General features: G+C 42.6%; 1 protein-coding gene across 2 annotated transcripts in view; it reads left to right on the plus strand.

The window, feature by feature from the left end:
* Positions 1 to 5,468: 5,468 nt before the first annotated feature.
* The window catches only part of LOC137130706 (nuclear factor of activated T-cells, cytoplasmic 1-like), a 57,486-nt gene continuing 42,899 nt past the window's right edge, over positions 5,469 to 20,055 (plus strand). The window contains exons 1-3 of one of the 2 annotated variants that reach the window (XM_067511196.1): positions 5,469 to 5,934; positions 8,955 to 10,059; positions 11,735 to 11,894. In XM_067511196.1, coding sequence (XP_067367297.1) covers positions 5,814 to 5,934; positions 8,955 to 10,059; positions 11,735 to 11,894 — 1,386 coding nt within the window. In that variant the 5' untranslated portion in view covers positions 5,469 to 5,813. Of the gene's footprint in view, positions 5,935 to 7,698; positions 7,860 to 8,954; positions 10,060 to 11,734; positions 11,895 to 20,055 lie in introns of those variants that run through there. The other variant, XM_067511197.1, reaches the window with a different exon arrangement.

Consider the following 20,055-nt stretch of genomic DNA (forward strand, 5'->3'; position numbering starts at 1 on the left):
GAAAGTCCAATAAATATGAAGGCAATGGTTTTGCTTTCAGTCTTCATGCTGGCGTATGCTAAGCTAACCATCCCCAAGTAATGTAAGATGCAGTATCAAAACATTAAAATATGATGTGTCAAAATTATTATAATCGAGTAAATGCTTATATATTATTATGTGTTGTCAGCACATGAAATGGTTATAAGCAGCTCCACCTTTACCAACAGTCAGCTTGTTTTATGTTAATTACTGTACATTTGTGGCATCAATACCATCGTCAGAATTCTCTTAGTGGAGTATTTTTTGTACTTTAAGTGAAATATAGAAAATCTGCTTGATCTGATACTTTTCTTTGTGCCAATACTCTTTTACGTGAGTATTGAGTGTCTTTCGACCACCTCTGCACACAGAGCATCACATTTTGCTGTGCATGGGGCTGTGTATCGGCAGACTGCTCAGACTGCTCATTCCAACCCTTGTCTTCCATGACATAAGATCTCCACTCATAATGTTAATATTTCCCTTAATTAACCGTCCCTTTAAAAGCTTCTTCTAAATGGCCCAGTGATCTAGTCGTGAATAGTGAGTGTAGTGAATGTTTGAATGATGCACAATCAGAATTAAATAAAAGAATAGTGTAGTACAAAGGTTGCAGTAATTCTGTATGGCTTCATTAAAAATGAGTACGGTATGAAAATTAGCTAAACTTCACGCTTTAGCAAGATAACAATAGAAACAACAACAGCCTGTGACAAATCTCCTATTGGCAAAATGATTCAAGATGCAGGAAGATTTGTGCTCAGCTTTGTGAGTGACCCTTTCGTATAACCAAGACCCTGGCTGTGAAGGACTGTATAAATGTGTTTTAATGTAAAGCAGCCAAGCTGGAGAACCCTGCAGTAAAATGGCCTTGGCATATATGCTTGGATTTAAATCACTGTAATGGAACTGGACGTGACAGTCATAGGCTCGAAAAATGAAACCATCCGACCTCATAATGCTATAACCATTACTGCGATTGCAACAAAACTGAATGGATGCACATTTTGATAGAGGAGAAAAAAAAGACATATCATATTGATTTGTTTGAAATTGACATTATAGTCCCCCTCAGATGTCTTGCCTGAGTAATTATCTGCGCTAGAAGTGTTGTTGGAAAATTGTCTCATAGGTCATATGTCTTTTACCTATAGAAAGTGTTATTGGCCACAGGTTCTGAATTAGCTACACATGTGGGTAAGATACAGCACCCATGGTGGAGCTCTTATCACAACTCACGCTGTCAGCAAAACCAGTTGTAGATAAAACATTGACAGAGTGCAGTAATAGGTCGTAAGTTTGAAAAAACAGTGCAAGGATATTTCAACCCTGTGGAACTGTATTTAATCTAAGCTATAATAAACAATGGAAAGCATTACCATACTTTTAGGAGACTGTCATAGTCACTGTGGGCCTATTTGCACTTTTTTTTAATAAAGATGCCTTTTCATAGTTTTCAAAATTACATTTCAAATGACATCACGTACGACTGCCTCTTACTGATGCAGCTTACTGCAGTGAGTTGATAGCAATAGCTTTTAGTGTTAATCACGTATTATAGCAAACTTGCAACAATGGGACCAGACTCCAGTGATATGTTAATAAAAAGTACATCTGTCTTCAGTACATCACGTAAACAAAGGGTACAAAGCACCAGCCTCTCATTGTTTCTTCCCTATTCTCTACCCAAACACGATCTTAGTCAATGTCCGTGTGACAATGACAGCCCTGCTCCTTTGGCTTACCAGCCAGACATACGCATTATTTCCTATTCATAAGAGGAATCTCTGAAAAAAGCCAGTAGCTAAACATACAGCAATGTCCAGACATGCCTAAGATAGCTCCAAGCAGTTCTCCATTGTGAGCACTGAAGTATGCAACTAAACACTAACAAAAGGAAAAAAAGGAGAAGTGAGGAAGTGGTGTGTAACTGGTGCATGTGCGCTGTACTCATGCAGAAGGATGGAACTGACCGCATCCATTCACAACTTGCGTTCATTAACCGCACACTTCTTCATTTACCCCCATCGCCACTCACATCAGACACCACTCAGAAGAGATGACTAGTAACTGCGTCTGCGGCTGTAGTAGCAGCCACTGGCGCAGTGGCGTTGAACGCGGCTGACTAATAAACTTGTATCAACAGAGAACACATAAATGAGTGTTTACAGCTATTAAAAGCCTGCTTCAACTTACAGCTCATAGAAAAAGAGAGAAAAATAGATAATAATAGTGTAGAGAACTCAATATGCCAGCATGCACATTTCCCCGGATATGTCAAACATGAATTATATGTTGTAAAGGCAGAGGATTAACTGTGCATCTTGGAGGAGAGAGCTCGGGCTTGTGGCCTTGAATTTTTTTTTTTTCTTTAAATCGCAAATATTCACCCGCATCTACACTTCTACTTCTTCTTCCACATGTTCACACAACTTGTTGATGTCCATATCCAAATTAATATCTGCTGCATGGTCTGCTTTTTTCCAGCTGGCAGCCTCCCTGATATCTAGACAAACAACTATGACAAGGCTATGTTATGATTATCTATACCTGTCAGGTTTTGTTCCATTTCTCCAAATGTTTATGAAACTTTCTAAGAAACCGTTTATGACCATGCCAAAATATTGCCTGACTGGGGCCAATCCACTAGTAAAAAACATTGCAGAAGCTGGCACTCACTACAAATCCACTCTTCAATTTATTATATCACCAGCATTGTTGGCAGCGATCACCATTCACTTGACAGGTATGCGCCACAGTGCAGCAATGTACCAAGAGCAGAAAACGAGAGCAAAAGCTCAGGAAAACAGGACTGAGGATCGCACTTTGGATCACGCACTCTCCAGATTTTGGCATGCGCTGATGTGTGTGTATGACAAAGGAAATGGAGCAAAACGCAGCAACAATTCAATCCACGTAAACGTGAAAGCGGCGTGTGTTTGTTTACACACAGAAAAGACGATCGGTTTCTGAAGCGCGTGAGGGAGGAGCAGGCCACTCGTAAATCTGAGCCCAAGACACAGCCTGTCCCCAATGCTCTCCGCAGACATGTTGTGGCTGCTGAGGACATGCAGGGTCACAGGGCCAGATGCAGTAGTGCTATAAATTAGTGTCTTGCAATTCCAGAGAAGATGTAAAGTGAAGGCGAATTCCTCCAGATGCAAGACCTATAGAACAGAATGGAGAACAGAATGGAACGCTAGAATTTAGAAACGGAACAGAGGACAGAATGGACTGATAAGTCACGGTTTGACACTTCTTACAAATGTGCCCAGTGCTGTAGGACTTACTTTGACAAGTCAACACAGTACCAATACATAAAACGTTGCTTGCTGTATGTACTGTGTAGTTAAAATGTGATTTGAAGGTACGCAGTGTATTTTACATCCATCCATCATGAGACGTTTTAGACCATATGGTTTTTAAATTATAGCCCCATCTTTTCTAATGAAGTATAGGTTCTACAATGACCTGCTGTCTAAATGGCTGTCGCTGCGATGGTCTGAAGTGCCCTCACTGTTGTTGACAGACATTGCAGCTAATGGGTCTTTACTCAGTAGCACAGAATCCATCATGATAAGCCTTCAGACTGCCATTGAACCGTGCCCCACCACACTGTTTTAAAGTTGTTCAACAACTAGCGCAGCCCCGTCCCCCCTGACACTGCCAATCAGATGTGCAGCTTTTTTTTCCCCCCTGCCATTGGTTTGTCTCATAATTCATCTCCGAAAGTATGTAATGCTGCTTTTTCATCTTCGAGCTCACATGTGCACATCAGCCAAGCCACAGCTGACGCCAGAGAGCTACTGTAGGCAAAGAAAACACAGCTTACTATTACTTTCCCCTGTGCCGTCTGCTTATGCTTGCCTTACAGGCAGCTTGCCCCCAAAAGGCAGTCTGCTTCTGATTATGTGTGATCATCCTCAAGCTTGCCAGCTACATTTCAGGCTCATGGGAGTCTTTTTTTTTTTTTTAAATCTGGCCATCGCTCAAAAGGAATTATATTGTAGCTTCTCTAAGCCATTGTTAATTGCAGTTACAGAAGCTACCAGCACTCAACAATATTCATGCTTTTTCGTAGCCATCATTATCATTTGTACACACAATGCACTCGCTGGTAAAATTCTACCACTCATTAGAATGAAACATATCATAATGGGACATATCGTTGCAGAATCCAGTCATCTGTGTGAAGGTACAGTGCCCATTATCCTGGTTTCTGCCTTTCAGTGCTAAGACATTCGTATTTTAAAATGTATACACGCTGTATATCATATACAACTTAGGGTAAATTACTATTCTAACCACGCATTGTCAAACAACCATGTCTTTATGTTTTCACCTTCCTGCATCAGTTGTAATAATACAAAACGGTCTCTATGATAAATGGTAATAGGAGTGTAATTAAGGAACTAAGCTGTAAAGTGAACTGCAGTTTTTCCTTTAACAAAGCACAAGGCATTGTGCCCGAAGATTCACTAGGGAATAACTTTATACGAAGTAGTGGAAAGCACAGATGAGGAACACAGTATATTTGTGCTATTGGTGGTTGACGATGGTTGTTTTGGGCAAAAGTGTGGAACAGTATTTACCTCAAACATGTGAAAAACGCATTTGCAAATGAAATTTGATAGTGTGTAGATTTTGATTTCAATCATAAAACCAGGTTAAATGTTTGAATAATGTTAACGATCAAATAATAACATGATAGCCAGCCTGCCGTTATAGTCCTATCAGTAGATGCGCTGCAATATGATACTTTGTTCATGTATGTATATTCTATAACCTTACAGACAAACCCTGTGGATTTGACTTATTTGTTATATCAGTCAATTTAGTAGAGTAGCAATGATTTATTTTCATTTCTCTGATTATTAATTTAGAGTTTTGTAGAGTATTTACATTTAAAATTCAATTAAAAGTTCCATCTACAAGCAGAAATGGCGTTTGCCAAACAAAAGTGTGCTGTGATTTCATTATAAGCACAGAAGGTTTCATCATAAAGTGGATGCTTTCTCCAGAAATAAACCAAACATCAATGATTTAAATAACAACTACTAACTTATAGTTATCTGGGACCTATTGAGCAATGCAAACCATGTTTGTTTAAATCTTATTTCAATGTTTTGGACGGTGTTAGGCAATATACGAGGTCAAAACTATTTTAGTTTATTTTTAGTTTTAGTATTTAGTCTGAAAACTATTTATGTGCAAATAAAACTCAGTTTGTTTTTCTCTCTCTCTCTTCTGTTGTATGTGTTTGTGTCTAATTCAATGCACACACAGATGCACACACACACACACACACACACCTCACTCACCTCCCACCTTCTCCGATGGGATCCCAGTGTGGAACACATCATCAGCCGGTCCAGGAGGTTGCAGGATCCGGCCGCGTCATCCTAACATGGGCGGGAGGACTGAGGGGAGGACGTAGGGTGTTTTCCAGCTTTAAAAGCACGGGAGCCGGCCCCTCTTACAAACCGCGCTGCGTCATCGACCTGGGGAGACTCTTGACAACCTTTACCGGGCTGAAAAGAGACAAACTCACCTCTAGCACGTAGCAGCTCCTACCTGCGCCGGTCTCCAGAGCCATCAGTACAACATCTACTAATTTGATGCGCGCAGTCCATCGCGTCTTGGTTCCAAGTTGCCGACTCGCTTTGCTTCAACTTCGCGGCGAATTATGCTTTTCTTTTAAGGCGTGTAAGGTGAATCAACTCTTGCAGTACCATCGTCAGTGAATGCGTTGCTTCCAGTTTCCCAGCCGGAGAAAGCGCGTTGCTTGTTGAATGCAGGATACTCTGTGCTTGAGCGTCAATTCCAAGTTCAGCTTTGGAGCAACAGCCGGTAAGGAGCCGGGACTCCAGTTTCTCACCTCTCTGTCCGCCAATATGACGTCTGCAGAAGAAGGTAAAGTTTTATCCAGTTTCATATGAATTTGCTGTATTTCTTATTTATTTTTTTATTTATGTTGACACCGCTACATTTTCTAAGACACATGTACACGTGTAAATATTTCGATACTCATGAACTATTACTAGTTGCAATGTGTTAAAACCCCTCGCATTCAATATTTTCTGAAGATGTCACGTAATAAAATTAGGATACCTCCAACTTTGGCTCCACACGATGTTTAAATTACCAGGCATTCAAGTATATTAGTTGGCCTGCGCCCATTTCAACGTCCACACCATTAGGTGTCTCCAGCTGTCTTTGCAGGTGCTCTTCATCAAGTGGAATGAAAGTTGATGGGGTTACCCTGTTGCTGTCACCTGTACTTCTTTTGATAAGATGCTCATGTAAAGTCTATATACTCGTTTGTTCATTTGAAAACGAGAAAGGTTGTGTAATCTGCCATTGCACAGAGAGGTCAGAGTTCAAGGGTCAACTGCAGAACATCCCTCAGGAGTTCTTGACAAATCTGTGTTTTGCTTAGGGACACATCAGTGTGGAGGATAGTTCATCCCGGTTTTGCCATTTAACGGGAAATGACTGTCAAAAGACTAAATGTTAAATGTGATGTTTACATTCTTTGATTCAGCGCACAGAATGTGGTTGCAAAATTTGATTTGCTCCATCAGACGTTGTCGATAGTCCATCTTATCTTAACTCGCAGAGTCTTCCAATGCTGATGTCACTGTCTTCTTGTGGATTTTGGGAATTTCATTTTGCCTTTGAGGTTTCAGACGGACGGGTGCGAGCTGTGTTATTATTCATTTCAGGCTTTCAGTCCTAAGCCTTATAATTGGTAACAGATGTGTGTGTGTTTGTGAGTAAAAGAGAGAGGGAGGGCTGTGATCTGTGCGTTCAGGGATAGTGAGTCTCTTGCTTGACAAGGAGACGTGCTTAACCACACACAGCTTCAGCAGTATACAGTGGACTGCTTTATTATCACACATAAAGCCAGACACATAGACACACTAGTACACACACACAGACACACACACATTCACTCGCTCCTGGTGTTTTGCCATTGCCCATAGTCAGCCATGTGCGATAAGTGCCCTCAGGGTTCTTAGTTGCACAGGCTGCAGATGACTTCTGCGGGAGACCACCTATCTCTCCCTGAGGTCCCGTCAGTCTGAGCCCTGCCTAGACCACAATGCCCGTGGATAAAGCCATCTATTCTTTAGTCAGGCTGGTTTGGTTGTGGGGCAAGAGTGTTTTGATTGTGATAGCATAATTTAGAAAATTGTAGAGCACAGAAGGAGCTATAATCTGTGTGATAATGTTTTCAAATCAACTCTGCTTACAGTTCACTGTTTTGAACACATTGCAAACAATAGTAGAGGCATTGCCTTGAGTGCAAGACTGAGTAATTTATTATATTTTTTTTGTTCTACTTTTAGTTTACCCCACAAATTATGATGTGGCCCAGTTTTGTTACTTAACCAGTTATAACGCGTGTGACCTGGGAAAGCCAAGTTTCAAGATAATGCCGCAGTGAACAGTGAAAGCATCAGTTTTTTTTGAGTGGGTGTTTGAAAAAGTGAAGTACGTTGCGGTGTGGTGCACCATTCTCACATATTCAAAAAAGAAAATAGAAAAAAGTACCAGCTGCAATTTAAGCAAAGTCAGTCAGGCATCAAGTAAGGAGGTGTGTCACACCAGTTGGCGTGGGCAGGAGATTATCATCTGTTCAGCACTAGAAGAGAATAAGCCCGAAGAGAAAAGCATCAGAGGAGACCGAGCTGACAGGCACACTAGGTTTTTTTATGTTGAAACTTAGTGTATTATCACTGGATCAGAGATGAGCTACCAGCAAGAAGAGCAAGAGTTTGATTTCAGCTATGTGTTTGAGTATGGCCAAGGTGTCCAGAAAGATCCAGAGAGAGGTGGGTGCTGAAGGACAGTGGAGGGTTTCTTATTTATTCTGGGATTACGAGGGAAAATTATTTATGCTAGTGATTTTTTTTTTCTGTGTGTGTGTGTGTGTGTGTGTGTGTGTTTCAAACGGCTGCAATACAGCGAAGGTTAACATTCAGTACACTTATGATAAACTTAAATTTACTTATTTTCACAAAAAACATTAGACTTCAGATTGGACTTTTCATGACGTGTTTGGATCTCACCTACTGGCTACCTATAATAAGTGCTGCAGGCTTCATCGGACTCGTGTTCTATTGAATTTAATCACCTCTGAAAATAGACTTTCATAAACTAATTTTAGACTACCCACATTTTATGTGGTGTGTGACAGATTCATCATTTCATGTGATACACAGGGTTGTGGTTAACAAATGAAGCACACTGCGTCCGGGGGAATGCCCTCCGCTGAGTTTCGGGCTGAATGGTATTCATTCTATGACCACTTTTACCCTCACTGACATTATCAATAAAAGGCAGACATGATGTTTACAACTGTTGTAGGCTAAATGAAGTTCCCTACCTGTCTGTTGCTGTTTGTGCTTCCCCTCTGATTATTATTGTATGACATTGCACTTGTCTGCCTTTGATTTCTTTGTATGCTTGCCGGTGTGTGTACCAAAGTGGATCTGTGTGTAACACTGCAGCAAACTCTCTTTGACTTAATCACAAGCTCAGACCGATGTGAGAGTGCTGTCAGTTTTCCACAGGGGAGGGCCTAATTCACTCAGTGAGTGATGCAATCAATCAAATAAAGCATCCATCAGTGCTACTGGAGGAATTCCTGTAGTGTACATATGACAGCAGGGTGTGCCAAATAGAGCCTTAGATGAACTGATGAAACAAACAGCGGCTCAGCCACTAGCATCTACACGGCAACCACATACAGCTACTGCTTTGAGATAATTGCTAAGCTTTTCCAGATGTTTAGAAAGAAGGGAGTCAGTCAGTCGCTGCAAGCCATATCGATGAGATTTGTATAGGGGTATTGTTCTATATGAGCTATACTTCATATATTGAAAAGTACTTAAACTTTTTTTTCTTCATTTTTTTTTGTTTTGCAGATGCATACAGCTACACACCAAATGTAAGCCTGTCCCTACCCCTGAGCATGGGAAACCCCTCTGTGTTAAACCAGTACCACACCTTGCAGTCCAGCCCGGTCCTCTCAGTTTCCTCTTGCCACCAGACAGGCTACAGTCTCCAGAATGACAACCATGCAGCATCAGGCTATTACCTGACCCACAGTCTGAGACCCAGCGGGGCTCCAGCCTTGGAAAGCCCTCGTATTGAGATCACTACCTACAGCCATTGCACTGAGGATGAGGTAGAAGAGAGCAGCAGTGAGGACCACATTGTCAAACGAGGTGTTAATTCCATTGTGACGCTGACACTGCCCAATGCAGACGGCTACCGTGACCCGAGCTGCCTCAGCCCTGCAAGCAGCATTTCCTCACGCAGCTGTAACTCAGAGGCTTCCTCCTATGAGTCCGGTTTCTACAACTATGATAACTCACCTCAGAATTCCCCTTGGCAGTCGCCTTGTGTTTCTCCCAGATGCTCATCCACCCTCCTGTCCTGCCCTCATGCCAGCGGCCCTACAGGGTCCCCTCACTATTCACCATCTACCTCCCCTCAGATAGGAGCTATGGCTGAGGAAGGCTGGCCAGCTCAAACACGTGGATCCAGGCCTAACTCTCCTTCCTGTGTTGGAGGCGTTGGAGGCAACAGCGGCAGTGGTGGCATGGGGAAGAGAAAGTACAGCTTCAATGGCAACCCCTACAATCAGACATCCTGCTCTCCCAACCAGTCTCCCACCGCGTCTCCACATGGCTCACCCAGAGTCAGCGTCACAGATGACAACTGGCTCGCCAACACCAACCAGTACACCAACTCTGCCATAGTGGCAGCCATCAATGCTCTCACCACGGATGGAGTGGTAGACATGGGGGAGGGAATCCCAATCAAGACTCGGAAGACCATGCTGGACCATTCACAATCCATGAGCCTGAAGGTGGAGCCTGGCGGTGAAGAGCTGGGTCCTGATAGGGAGCTCTGCCATGAGGACTACCCCTCCCGACTGGCCCTCAAGAAGGAGAACTACTGTGCAGGGTTCCTGGATGTGCCCCAACATCTGTACTCCTGGTCTAAACCCAAGCCTTACCTCAGGTGGGTGGAGCTGCTCTGGCTTCTCTTGTGTCAAATAAACTCCGGTAGTCCTGTACCACGGTTAAATATATGATTTCACAAGATTTGTGACTTGAAATATGATTGAACCAGTCAGTGTATAGGAGACAATAGGGTACAGATTCATGGTTTCTAACAGTGTAACATAAGGACTACTATTGTCCAGACCATGCAGAACAGATTAACCAATAGCGTCACTGCTGTACTCTATCATTTCACTTCCACATTTAGTGTTGTTTACTTATTGTGAACAAAAATTTTTTTAGATTTAATCTTCAAAGGCCATATCAAAAGTCATCCATTTACAAGTTGCATGCTCTTTACTTCCAAAAGGCTTCTCTTTGAAGATCAAAACCATTTCATAAATCATATTTCACAGGGAGGTCTTGACCAGCAAGTGTTTGTGTGCCACAGTTTCTACAGCAACCCAAACACAAACATACACACATCCACTCAGCTATGTCATTGATTTTTTACTTTTGAGAAAGGTAGGCGTTTTCAATTTAAATTGTGTCCCTTGTGGCTTCTTTTTTTTTTTTCCCTGAAGCCAATAAGAAAACTTCCGGTTGGAAATCAAGTGTTTGATTAAGATAGTGAACAACAGGAAGTAATGGTGACAGGGCTGGCTGAAGGGGAAGCAGTCTGTGGGTTAATCAGCTGGCTCACTCCTCTGGTGTGTCGCGCCATCAGCCCATCTGTTTCTGTGGCGCTAACGTGATGTCATGCTCTGACTGGGCAGATAAAGCCCTGCGGGGGGAAATCAGTTCGTTTTGGGTCAACAAACAGCCCATAAGTTCCACAAAGATGCCAGAGATTGGTTTCAGTCAAAAGCCACCTTTCAGTTCAGGGCTTTGCCTTTGCCAGGCATCCGGCATAGAGAAATATTGTCTTGCAAATGTTTGTTTTGGTTTAGATATCTCCACGGTGTTCACATGGGAAGCTCCGACTCTCCATCTAAAGAACAATGATGCTAAGGGAGGCCTGCTCTGAGAAAGAGATATCATGCTCCAAGGCCGGCTGTGCTGTTGACCTTATTCCACGGTTAAGCTTTCAATGCCAGTGTGGCTTTGGTTTCTAGTTGTACAGTTATCAAATTGTGATAGGCAATATTTGGATCAAAAGAAAAGTTGACTTTGTGTGAAAATTGCTTTAGTGCTCCACTGTCTTTACTCCCTCTGGCACTTTTAAATGCCCCTGTCTATGTCCATCTGCGACATCATAATACAAAACACACTCTTCTCTCTTCCCTTTAGGTTTGATGAAAAAAAATATTAAAATGAAATAATGAAATGGAGAAGAATCAAGCCAGTTGAATTTTTACTAAAGTGTCTTTATGTGAGGAAAATGTAAAGCAAGTTTAAACCTTTTCGATTTAGACTTCCTTGGCGGTGATGCAACCGTGGAAAAACTGCAGCCCTTAAAGTTTTAGTTTGATAAATCAAATTTTATCAATAGTACAAAAGTAGGAAAAAAATATGACAACCATTCTCCGTGCTTGTATTCTAAGCAAACCAAAAATGTAATATACAGCACTTACTGTTTTTTAGGAAAGAATATCCAGACACTTAGAGTAAATCTTTCAAAGCTAGATAAACGTTTATTCACCATTGTTATATCACACATCTTTATTTTAATTACAAATGTCATGTTATTTCAGTCCATCTCTGCCAGCTCTTGACTGGCAGCTTCCGTCCTGCTCCGGCCAGTATAACCTTCAGATTGAGGTGCAGCCAAAGTCCCACCACAGGGCCCACTATGAGACTGAAGGCAGCCGAGGGGCCGTGAAGGCGCCGTCTGGAGGGCACCCAGTAGTACAGGTACGTCACCAGCGTAATGTCCAAACAGCAGATGGTTACTGAATCATATGTTTAACACTCAATTACTGTGCACATTACTGTTTGCTAGAGACAAGGTTAGATTTGTTAATAATTTTCTGTCATTACACCATTAGTGAAAACAAGCACACGTTGATGTGCATGTTGATTGATGGAACTTACTTCTGTCCAACAGTAACCTAGTGACATGGACCTTGGGCTTTTGCTGACTTTATGACGCCATGTAGTTACAGAGCAAAATTAAAACAACCATTATATTTTTACGCTTGTTAATGTTTGCTGGCTGTATTTTTAAAGCAGCTTAATGTTTTATTTTAATTTAATTGAATTAGCTTTTTTAAAATTCATACAATAATTAAAAGTTTGGAATAAATGTAAAGTACGTGTACATTACTATTTTTTTTTTTTTCTGACATCTTATTATTACTATTAATAAAAATAACTAGCAGTCTTTTTTACTCTTATCAACCCGCTCTGTAAATATTCCATACAAACACACCACAGTTTACTGTACATGTTTCTGTATCTGCTGGTATCATGTGTTGTTAATGTTCCCTGAAGCTGGAAGTCAATCTACTCCTGCAAAAGGTTGCTCTGACCAGCAGCAGTGCATGCTGACTCAATTAGTATAGAGCAAGACCATCATCTCTCACTATTGTACTTGGCGAACACTTAAAGAGCACACGTCAGTCTCACCAGCAGCACAGCACAGAGCTCCTTTCTCTGCTACACTGTCATCACACTTCACTGACATCCAAGTTTGCTCAGGGTGGGGATTTAGTGGCGTGTTCGTGTGTGTGTGTGTGTGTGTGTGTGTGTGTGTGTGTGTGTGTCTAAGGCTGGGGGTTCATTTTCATTTAATGGAGTCAATTCAAGCTGAAAGTGCAGTTAATCTAATAATTGTAGTTGTATTCATTTGCGTCCGTTCTGTAGTTGTTAGGTTTCAGATCTTCTTTTTATCATGCAAAATGGCAGCCAAAGCAAAAAAAAAAAGCTTTTTAAACACGTACAGTTTCGGGTTGGTGGTCCATCAACTTAGGATTTAATGTTGTTAGTTGCCACAGCTCTTTTGTAAATAGATGTGTCAGCACATCCTGTTCTGCTCGCCGTCAAAAGCACTTGACAGCTGTTGGCCAATGTGTTGTTCTAAGCAGCCCTGTCAACCTTGAGGTTTTCTCTGTAAATACAGGTTATTATTCCCCTTCATTACAAACTTCTGTATATCAACATGCAGGTGATTCAACCTTCTAGCCTCGCAACTCCCCATGAGGCTGACCTGGCTCTGCCTGCCATGCACAGCTGTGGCAAGTGAGGCTGGTTTTGATTTAGTTTATGTCATTTTCAGTCTCTCCGGGGGCCAGAGGTACATGTCATGAGTAAGCATCCTGTGTAAGTTACACATAGTGTCCACATTCAGACTGATGACTTGGGTTGTTTATTTTATTCACACGCACCAAATGTTTTGCCTTCTTTGCAAGCTTGTGTTCGAGTCCTATTGTTGAGCAATTATTAATAGTCATGTAGTCATGTAGAAAATATGTTGACAGCTGTTTTACCGTTACACCTCTCCGCTACTTGCATAGCACACATTTGACTCTCACATTTTTTTAGTGAGTGATTTATGCTTCTGATATTGCATGTGCAGTCAATTGGGATGTCTGGAGGGTTCCATAGAACTGGAAACCACTAGAAGCATAGCAGTTGGCAGAAATAGACATCTATAGAGAATATGCAATCTGTACACGCTAGAGGGTAAAATATAAGAGAGCGTGTATTCTAGATGCAGGGAGGTTTTGCAGAATTTGAAGATAAAATGTCTCATGTATCTAAGAGCCTCACTGTTCATAGTCTTTGTTCTGTAAAATTGTGTTGTTGCAGTCCTGGAGGATAGGGCATGCTGTAGTCCCCAGTGCCCTGAGGTAATGAGTGGCAGGTGCTGGATGGGTGAGGTGCAGTCAAGGAGAATGTCAATAATGACACAGGGGCTGCTGTAGGTGGCTGTGTCTGTGTGTTTGTGTGTGTGCGCATGTGTGTGTGTGTGTGCTTGAGACTTGCTTGAGTAGAGAGAATTGGAGAGAAGGGACAGAAGGACTTACCAGGCAACTGGGGCTTGGCTTAGCCGCCCCTGGAGATGCTCTGTATCCTACTGATTAGAGCCTGGGTGGCCCTGAGGTTGCCTGAGCATGGTGCTGGTTTGAGTGTTGTGGTGACGGGTGGAAGACAGAATCCCAGCACCCACTGGACTCCACCTCCTCTTTTCACACACCGGTGCCTCCCTCCCTCCCTTGGGGTCCTGAGGATGTCGCTCCCTGTGAACCGTTCATCCTTCAAACATTTCCCAAACCAGCGCCAGCAGGTCTCTCTCAGTTGAAGCTCATTCATCCACAACTATATTGTTTATTTTTTAGCTCATGGATGAGCAGACATGTGCAATGAGTGATGGTGACACTGATGGTGTGTTGGAAAGCCGCCCTAAATGAAGAAAATGCAAGATGAAAAAACATGGACGGAAGTACACTGTACTGTTTACGCTGTCCCTAAGGGGGAGGAACTGACAGGCAGTCAAACCAATGTGCTCAACTTCTCATAGAGTATCTTTAGTAGAGCCGCACATCGATGAAAACCTTTAGATTATAGGTTACCTCAGCTCATTCTCTATGTACTTCCTGCACTGGGTCCCTGTGTCATTTAGTCTGGACCCGCACTCTGTCTTTTCCTAGTGGCCTCGACACGCTCAATCCCCTCTCTCACGAGTGGGTCCGCTTTGAGACCCCCATGGCTGCTGTTCCACTTTATTTACTACACGAGACCACAGGACCATTAAGGGGATCTCGGGGTACTCTGTCGGCTCCTCTCACACCGTTCCAGACACTGCCCTCTCTCACCACAGTTATGCCACATGTCTACAGAGAGGATTTTCAAACCCATGCTCAAGAAACCAACAACCTAGTCTACCCTCACTCAAAAAGCTGCAGTGGTATTGATTAAAGGGTTTTTCCATAGTAGAAAAGTGAAACTGTACTGATTTTTTTTTTCAATAATAATGTAGTGACCAAGGATGTGACCAGGCTCTGATCAAAAATGTGGATTCAGTTGAAGATGTTCCAAAGGCCTTTAGGGTCAGTCCCAGTCAGGAAACGCAACATATCCACAAGGCCCTCAGTAACAGTAGAAATCAACACCTGTGGAGTATTAAACCTCACACAAATCACACAGCGTAGTACTGCATATGGCTAGTTCATATACAGGATAATAACTGGCCTATAGGGCTTTCTCCGGCACACATGCACCCCCTCTCTCACCCACTCTCTCATTAGGTCTAAAGCAGCAACAGACATGGTGTAATTTCAGCAGGATGTGGCCTTCATCCCGATTAACATGTGCGTGACTTAATACCTATCTCCCTTCCTCTGCAACTGCATTTAATGCACATCAAATTTGCAGTATATTTCCACCACCACGACATGAAAGACCTTGGCAAGCATGGGCTCCGTTCTTCATGTGTGCGGTTTCACTTTGGAATCCGGTCCCTGCTGGCTGCGTAATGTCTCAAAGTAAACTCCTGATCTACAGCACTCTATACTATACTGTAGCTGCTAATTGCTCATTAAATCCACTGCCGCCTCTTGTTTGATATTCAAAAGGCTTGGTTTACCCTCTAGTGCTGTTACAGCTTAGTCAGGGCTATTATTCATTGCCCAAAGGGGTATTTATGCCACTCTCAAATTGTGGTTCTCCATCTGCGGGGCTTGCCTTACACTGGTGTTGGGCTACCACTAATTACCAGCTAATAACAGAGCAAAAAGTGCATCGTTTTCACTGGTTTAAGGTGATAACCAGACAGCCCACAGATTTATGGGCTAAGACACTGCGGGTAGATACGCTATTGGGGGCCACAGCAGTCGTCCGTATCATCTGACTCATATTCTCTGTAGGTTTGGATGATTTTCTAATGGCATGGAATGCTGGTAAGAAAATCGTTCTTTTTATATGGAATTTGGACCCTCGCTGGTCTAGACATGGGCTAGTGCTTGAAACTATGCCCTAAAATGACATAACACCGAAGTGCTCAGTTCAACAAAAACTTTTAGGGATAGAGCTGTTTGGTTGCTTATATAAGGAGCAGCATTTGGAGCCATGGTAACGTAGCACATTAAAGGTTTGCATATGTCACCTTATGTATTCAGTATGAGGCACTGGAGACATTAGCAGAGCAGAAGTGTGAGGGAGTAAAGTCTGGAAGGACAGACAACATGGATGAGTGTACATTTAATTGGGTACAGCAAAGACTGGCTGTGCGGTTGTCAGCACTTGACAGAGAGACAGGAGCACAATAATGGGAAAAAGCCCGATTCTGCTGCTGTAATTCTCCTGCCTTGCTTTAGTGCCCCCCCTCCCCTCCCCTCCCCTCCCCTCCCCTCGCCTTCCTCAGCTGCTTCTAGTCATCTCCTCCTTCTTCTCTCCCCAATTTTCTGTGCCACGTGGACTTCTGCGAGTCATGACATTTCTCCAGGCAGTGATGAAATCACTGCAGAGGGATATAAGGCAGCCCACTGCAGGCCTGCAGAGTGTATTAACACTCAATTTCTAGCCATCAAATTTACCAGCAAGTCATTATTAAAACTGTAATGTTCAAATTGCATTGTTGAACTATTGAGGCCAGGTGCAGGCACTGAGACTGTCATTGCATTGTTACTAAAGAAAATGGGACGGGTGTGTAGATAGATAGCTAGATCAGTTAAAAAAAACATCCTCTATCATTATTGTATGACAACTGATTTTCATGAGAAAATACAAAGAAAAACAATGAAGGCTGTATCCCAAGGGCTCTAACTTTTATGTCCTCATGATGGATCTGTGATGGTCCAAAGGTGACTGGGAGATGAATAGTGGAAAGTGTTTAGGATGCACACTCCTCTCCCTTAAGCTTGACACCCTTCCACATCATCACAACTGACCCAGTCAATGCAGCTGCATGCAATTTCACAATTAATACATCCACTGCCATATCCCCAATGTTTTACTTCAGCCACAGCTATCAGGAAGGGCTTGAGCAACAGCGGGTTTGCGGTGGGTGGTGCAAATTGATGTCACTGACAAAGTGGCAGAAGTTGGCAGCCAGAAACAGTTGCAAATTAAGCCACGATTCAATCTCGGTTTTGATTATTTAAAAATAAATACGCAGGACAAGTGCCAGAAAGGCTGCAGTTACAGGGAGGGAGGCTCATCTGGTCAAAATTAGCGGCTCTCGCGTCCAACCCCACAGGCTGCATTAGACACATACACAGTGCGGCAAGTCACAGGTGTGTGTGAAGCCTCTGTCATCAGTCCACAATTAAAGTTTACAACACGTTTCCTCCCACAACTTGTTCCCCCTTTGAGAATAAAATGAAGAAGTAGGTTTGGTGCTCTGGTTGTTGTGTGCATTTGAGAGTCACAGGAGTTAGCAGAAGCAAACATGGGGCAAACATGGGGCTTTAGGAAGAGGGTCAGGGGGAGCACATATGGTATAAGAATTGAGGGAGGTTGCCCAAGGGGGAGTAGACTGCCATCTTTTTGCTGCTGGGAAGACCAGCGCCAACAAGAGGAGTAGCCGACCTCATTAATCACTTCCTCTCCTCCATGAGGTCACTGTGGCTTTGAATGAGAATGCCACCATATTCACATGCTACCACATGACGAGTGACGGGATAAAGACACCCCCCATCTCACTTGCCTCTCCTGTGGGCCCCCTTTCAGCCACGTGGCATCTGAGGTAATGGTTGGGGGTCGCTGAGAAATTCAAAGATGTTTGTTGAGGCAAAAGTGACAGATGACACGGCTTTTGTAGCACAACTGACCGTGTTTTATTAAATCATAGGTTGATGTGCAATTTAATGAGCCAGTGTTTGAGATTTGTACCTCATGCTCCAGTAGGGCCCTCTCACGAGTCAATGCACAAGTAACTGGTAGCATGTGTGGCTTACGGATAATTACCTCTGGTGACACCGTAAAGTAAAATATAACAAGCAGAGCAGGATCTGCCAGTGACATCATCGCATAGATGAAGTGGTCCCATGGGAGGCCAAGACTTCAAGAAGCTCCTGACCTCGGCCTAACTCACTGATGACTAGCATGTGTGACTAGCACACAGGTCATGACAGCTGCTAGAGACACTATGTGGAGCTGAAGGGAAAAATAGAACCGTTAGACCTGGAGATGAATGACAGCCCTGACTTTACCATTCCCTTTACACTCCTTGATATCTGAATCAAAGACCAAAAGCAGATAACCACTGGTGCTTAGATTATGGAGACATATGGATATTCTCTCTACTCCACGGACTAGCCGTATCCTATTTTTCTTCAGTGTAATTAAGACTGAAATTTGTGTAACGGAGGAAAAAGAGCATATCCTCTTCCTTGTCCCAAATCCAATGGATCTGTCATCGAGTACAGACTAAAGGCATTTAATCTTCAGGTTTATTATCAGGCCAGACAACTTTTAATACAGTATCCAGACAAATTTGTTCTCAGAATCATTAGGTGTCTATGATATCGAAGCACTAATTTCCACAGTCTTTCTACTGACGTAGCTCCCCAGTCCTCCACCAACCGTCCTCACACCCTTTTCCCTTACCAGCCTCACAATGGTAATTAAAACCCCATTAATCAGATTATGTCATAGGTTACATGTGGTCTGCATTTTGTTATATGACTCAGTCTGTTAGATAAACAACAGGGGTCTTTTATTCCATTCGACAATACCACTGTTCTCACTCGGAGGGAGCTCAAAGAAAATTGGTAAGAAGCGATGTGTAATTGACCAATTTGGATGAGTCCGGGTCTTGAGAAAGTGATCCCTCACTGAAAGTGTCACATGCGGTCAAGTAGCCACCTGGGTGGATCCACGGTAGGTCCACTTGATGAAAAATGAGTCCTCTCGGTTTTCTGCGTACCAGATGGATTCTGCAGCCTCCTGACAATATTTAGGTTTGGACAGATTTTTAAGCCCACACCAACATCTGCACTTATGACCATATGACTACTTTGCACCACAGAGAGAACACATGTCTGGGAGGTCTGCAGCGGATGGCTCCATTCTACCAGAAATTCACATTTGGTTGGCAGATTATTCTGGACAGAAATCATTCACAAAAGATCAGTTGTCCTTCACCACACTTTGGAATTTGCAACCCTGTCTGTTTAGATTTTTGAGCCATTAGTTAAATCATCACAGTATGTTACATTAGACATAGAAAATGATCCAGGGACGCTGAACGTAAATTGGCAGTTACGGTTTATATTAGAAGTGATGCTGACCCCAAAGACAACAGCACTTTTCAAACTATGCATAGCCATGAAGTTTTTCTTCTTTTTTGAAAGATTTGATCTTTTTATTAGTTCAGCAGTAGCAGCTAATGGAGGCCCACTAAAGGAAGTGGTAGTTGTTTGAAGTGGTGGTTCTGATACAGGAGTCTCTTTCATCACAGTGGGACACTGTGTCTGAGCTTTAATGGAAATCATAATGCATGTTCATAATGCCCAAAGGCAGAGGGGCTGGATCCTGTCTGCATGCCAAACTCTGTAAAGTGTTTACCTATGACGTTGAGGTGTAAAGTATGCAGAATTTGAAAACTTCTGTACCTGTATAAATATTTTTATGTCACGTTTTTGACTATTTTCGATAGGCACAAATGATTTTCACAAGTTTATATCGTAATCACACAGGGAAATTAATTTTAACCGAGTCATCAATTTGATAAATAATTTTTAGGCTCTTAATTTGTCTCTTTAATGGATACATGAACTGTTGACTTCAGACCTCTTGATAGTCATTTTTTTTAATGGCAGCAGTGAGAGTTTAATGAAAAGTGAAGTGATGGGAAGCCAGTCTCTCCATCAGCCACATCTCTGTAACCAGGAGATGCCAATTCTAGACTAGACTAGATTCTATTTCTTTAACCCTGCGCTCAAGCAATATAAAACAGTCCAGAAAATAAAAAAACAAAGACAACTGTAAAGGGTCCCCAAACCAACCAAAAAAACAAACAAGGAAAAGGGTTTTATTTTCACAGCCCTTTTACCAGGACAGCGTGAGTAAAGTGACCTGTCATTACAGAAAACTTTACCTATCAGTTGCAGATGTGCATTCAGTGTGAATT

The sequence above is a fragment of the Channa argus genome, chromosome 7 (genome assembly GCF_033026475.1).
Source record: "Channa argus isolate prfri chromosome 7, Channa argus male v1.0, whole genome shotgun sequence".
In the NCBI taxonomy this organism is placed as follows: Eukaryota; Metazoa; Chordata; class Actinopteri; order Anabantiformes; family Channidae; genus Channa; species Channa argus.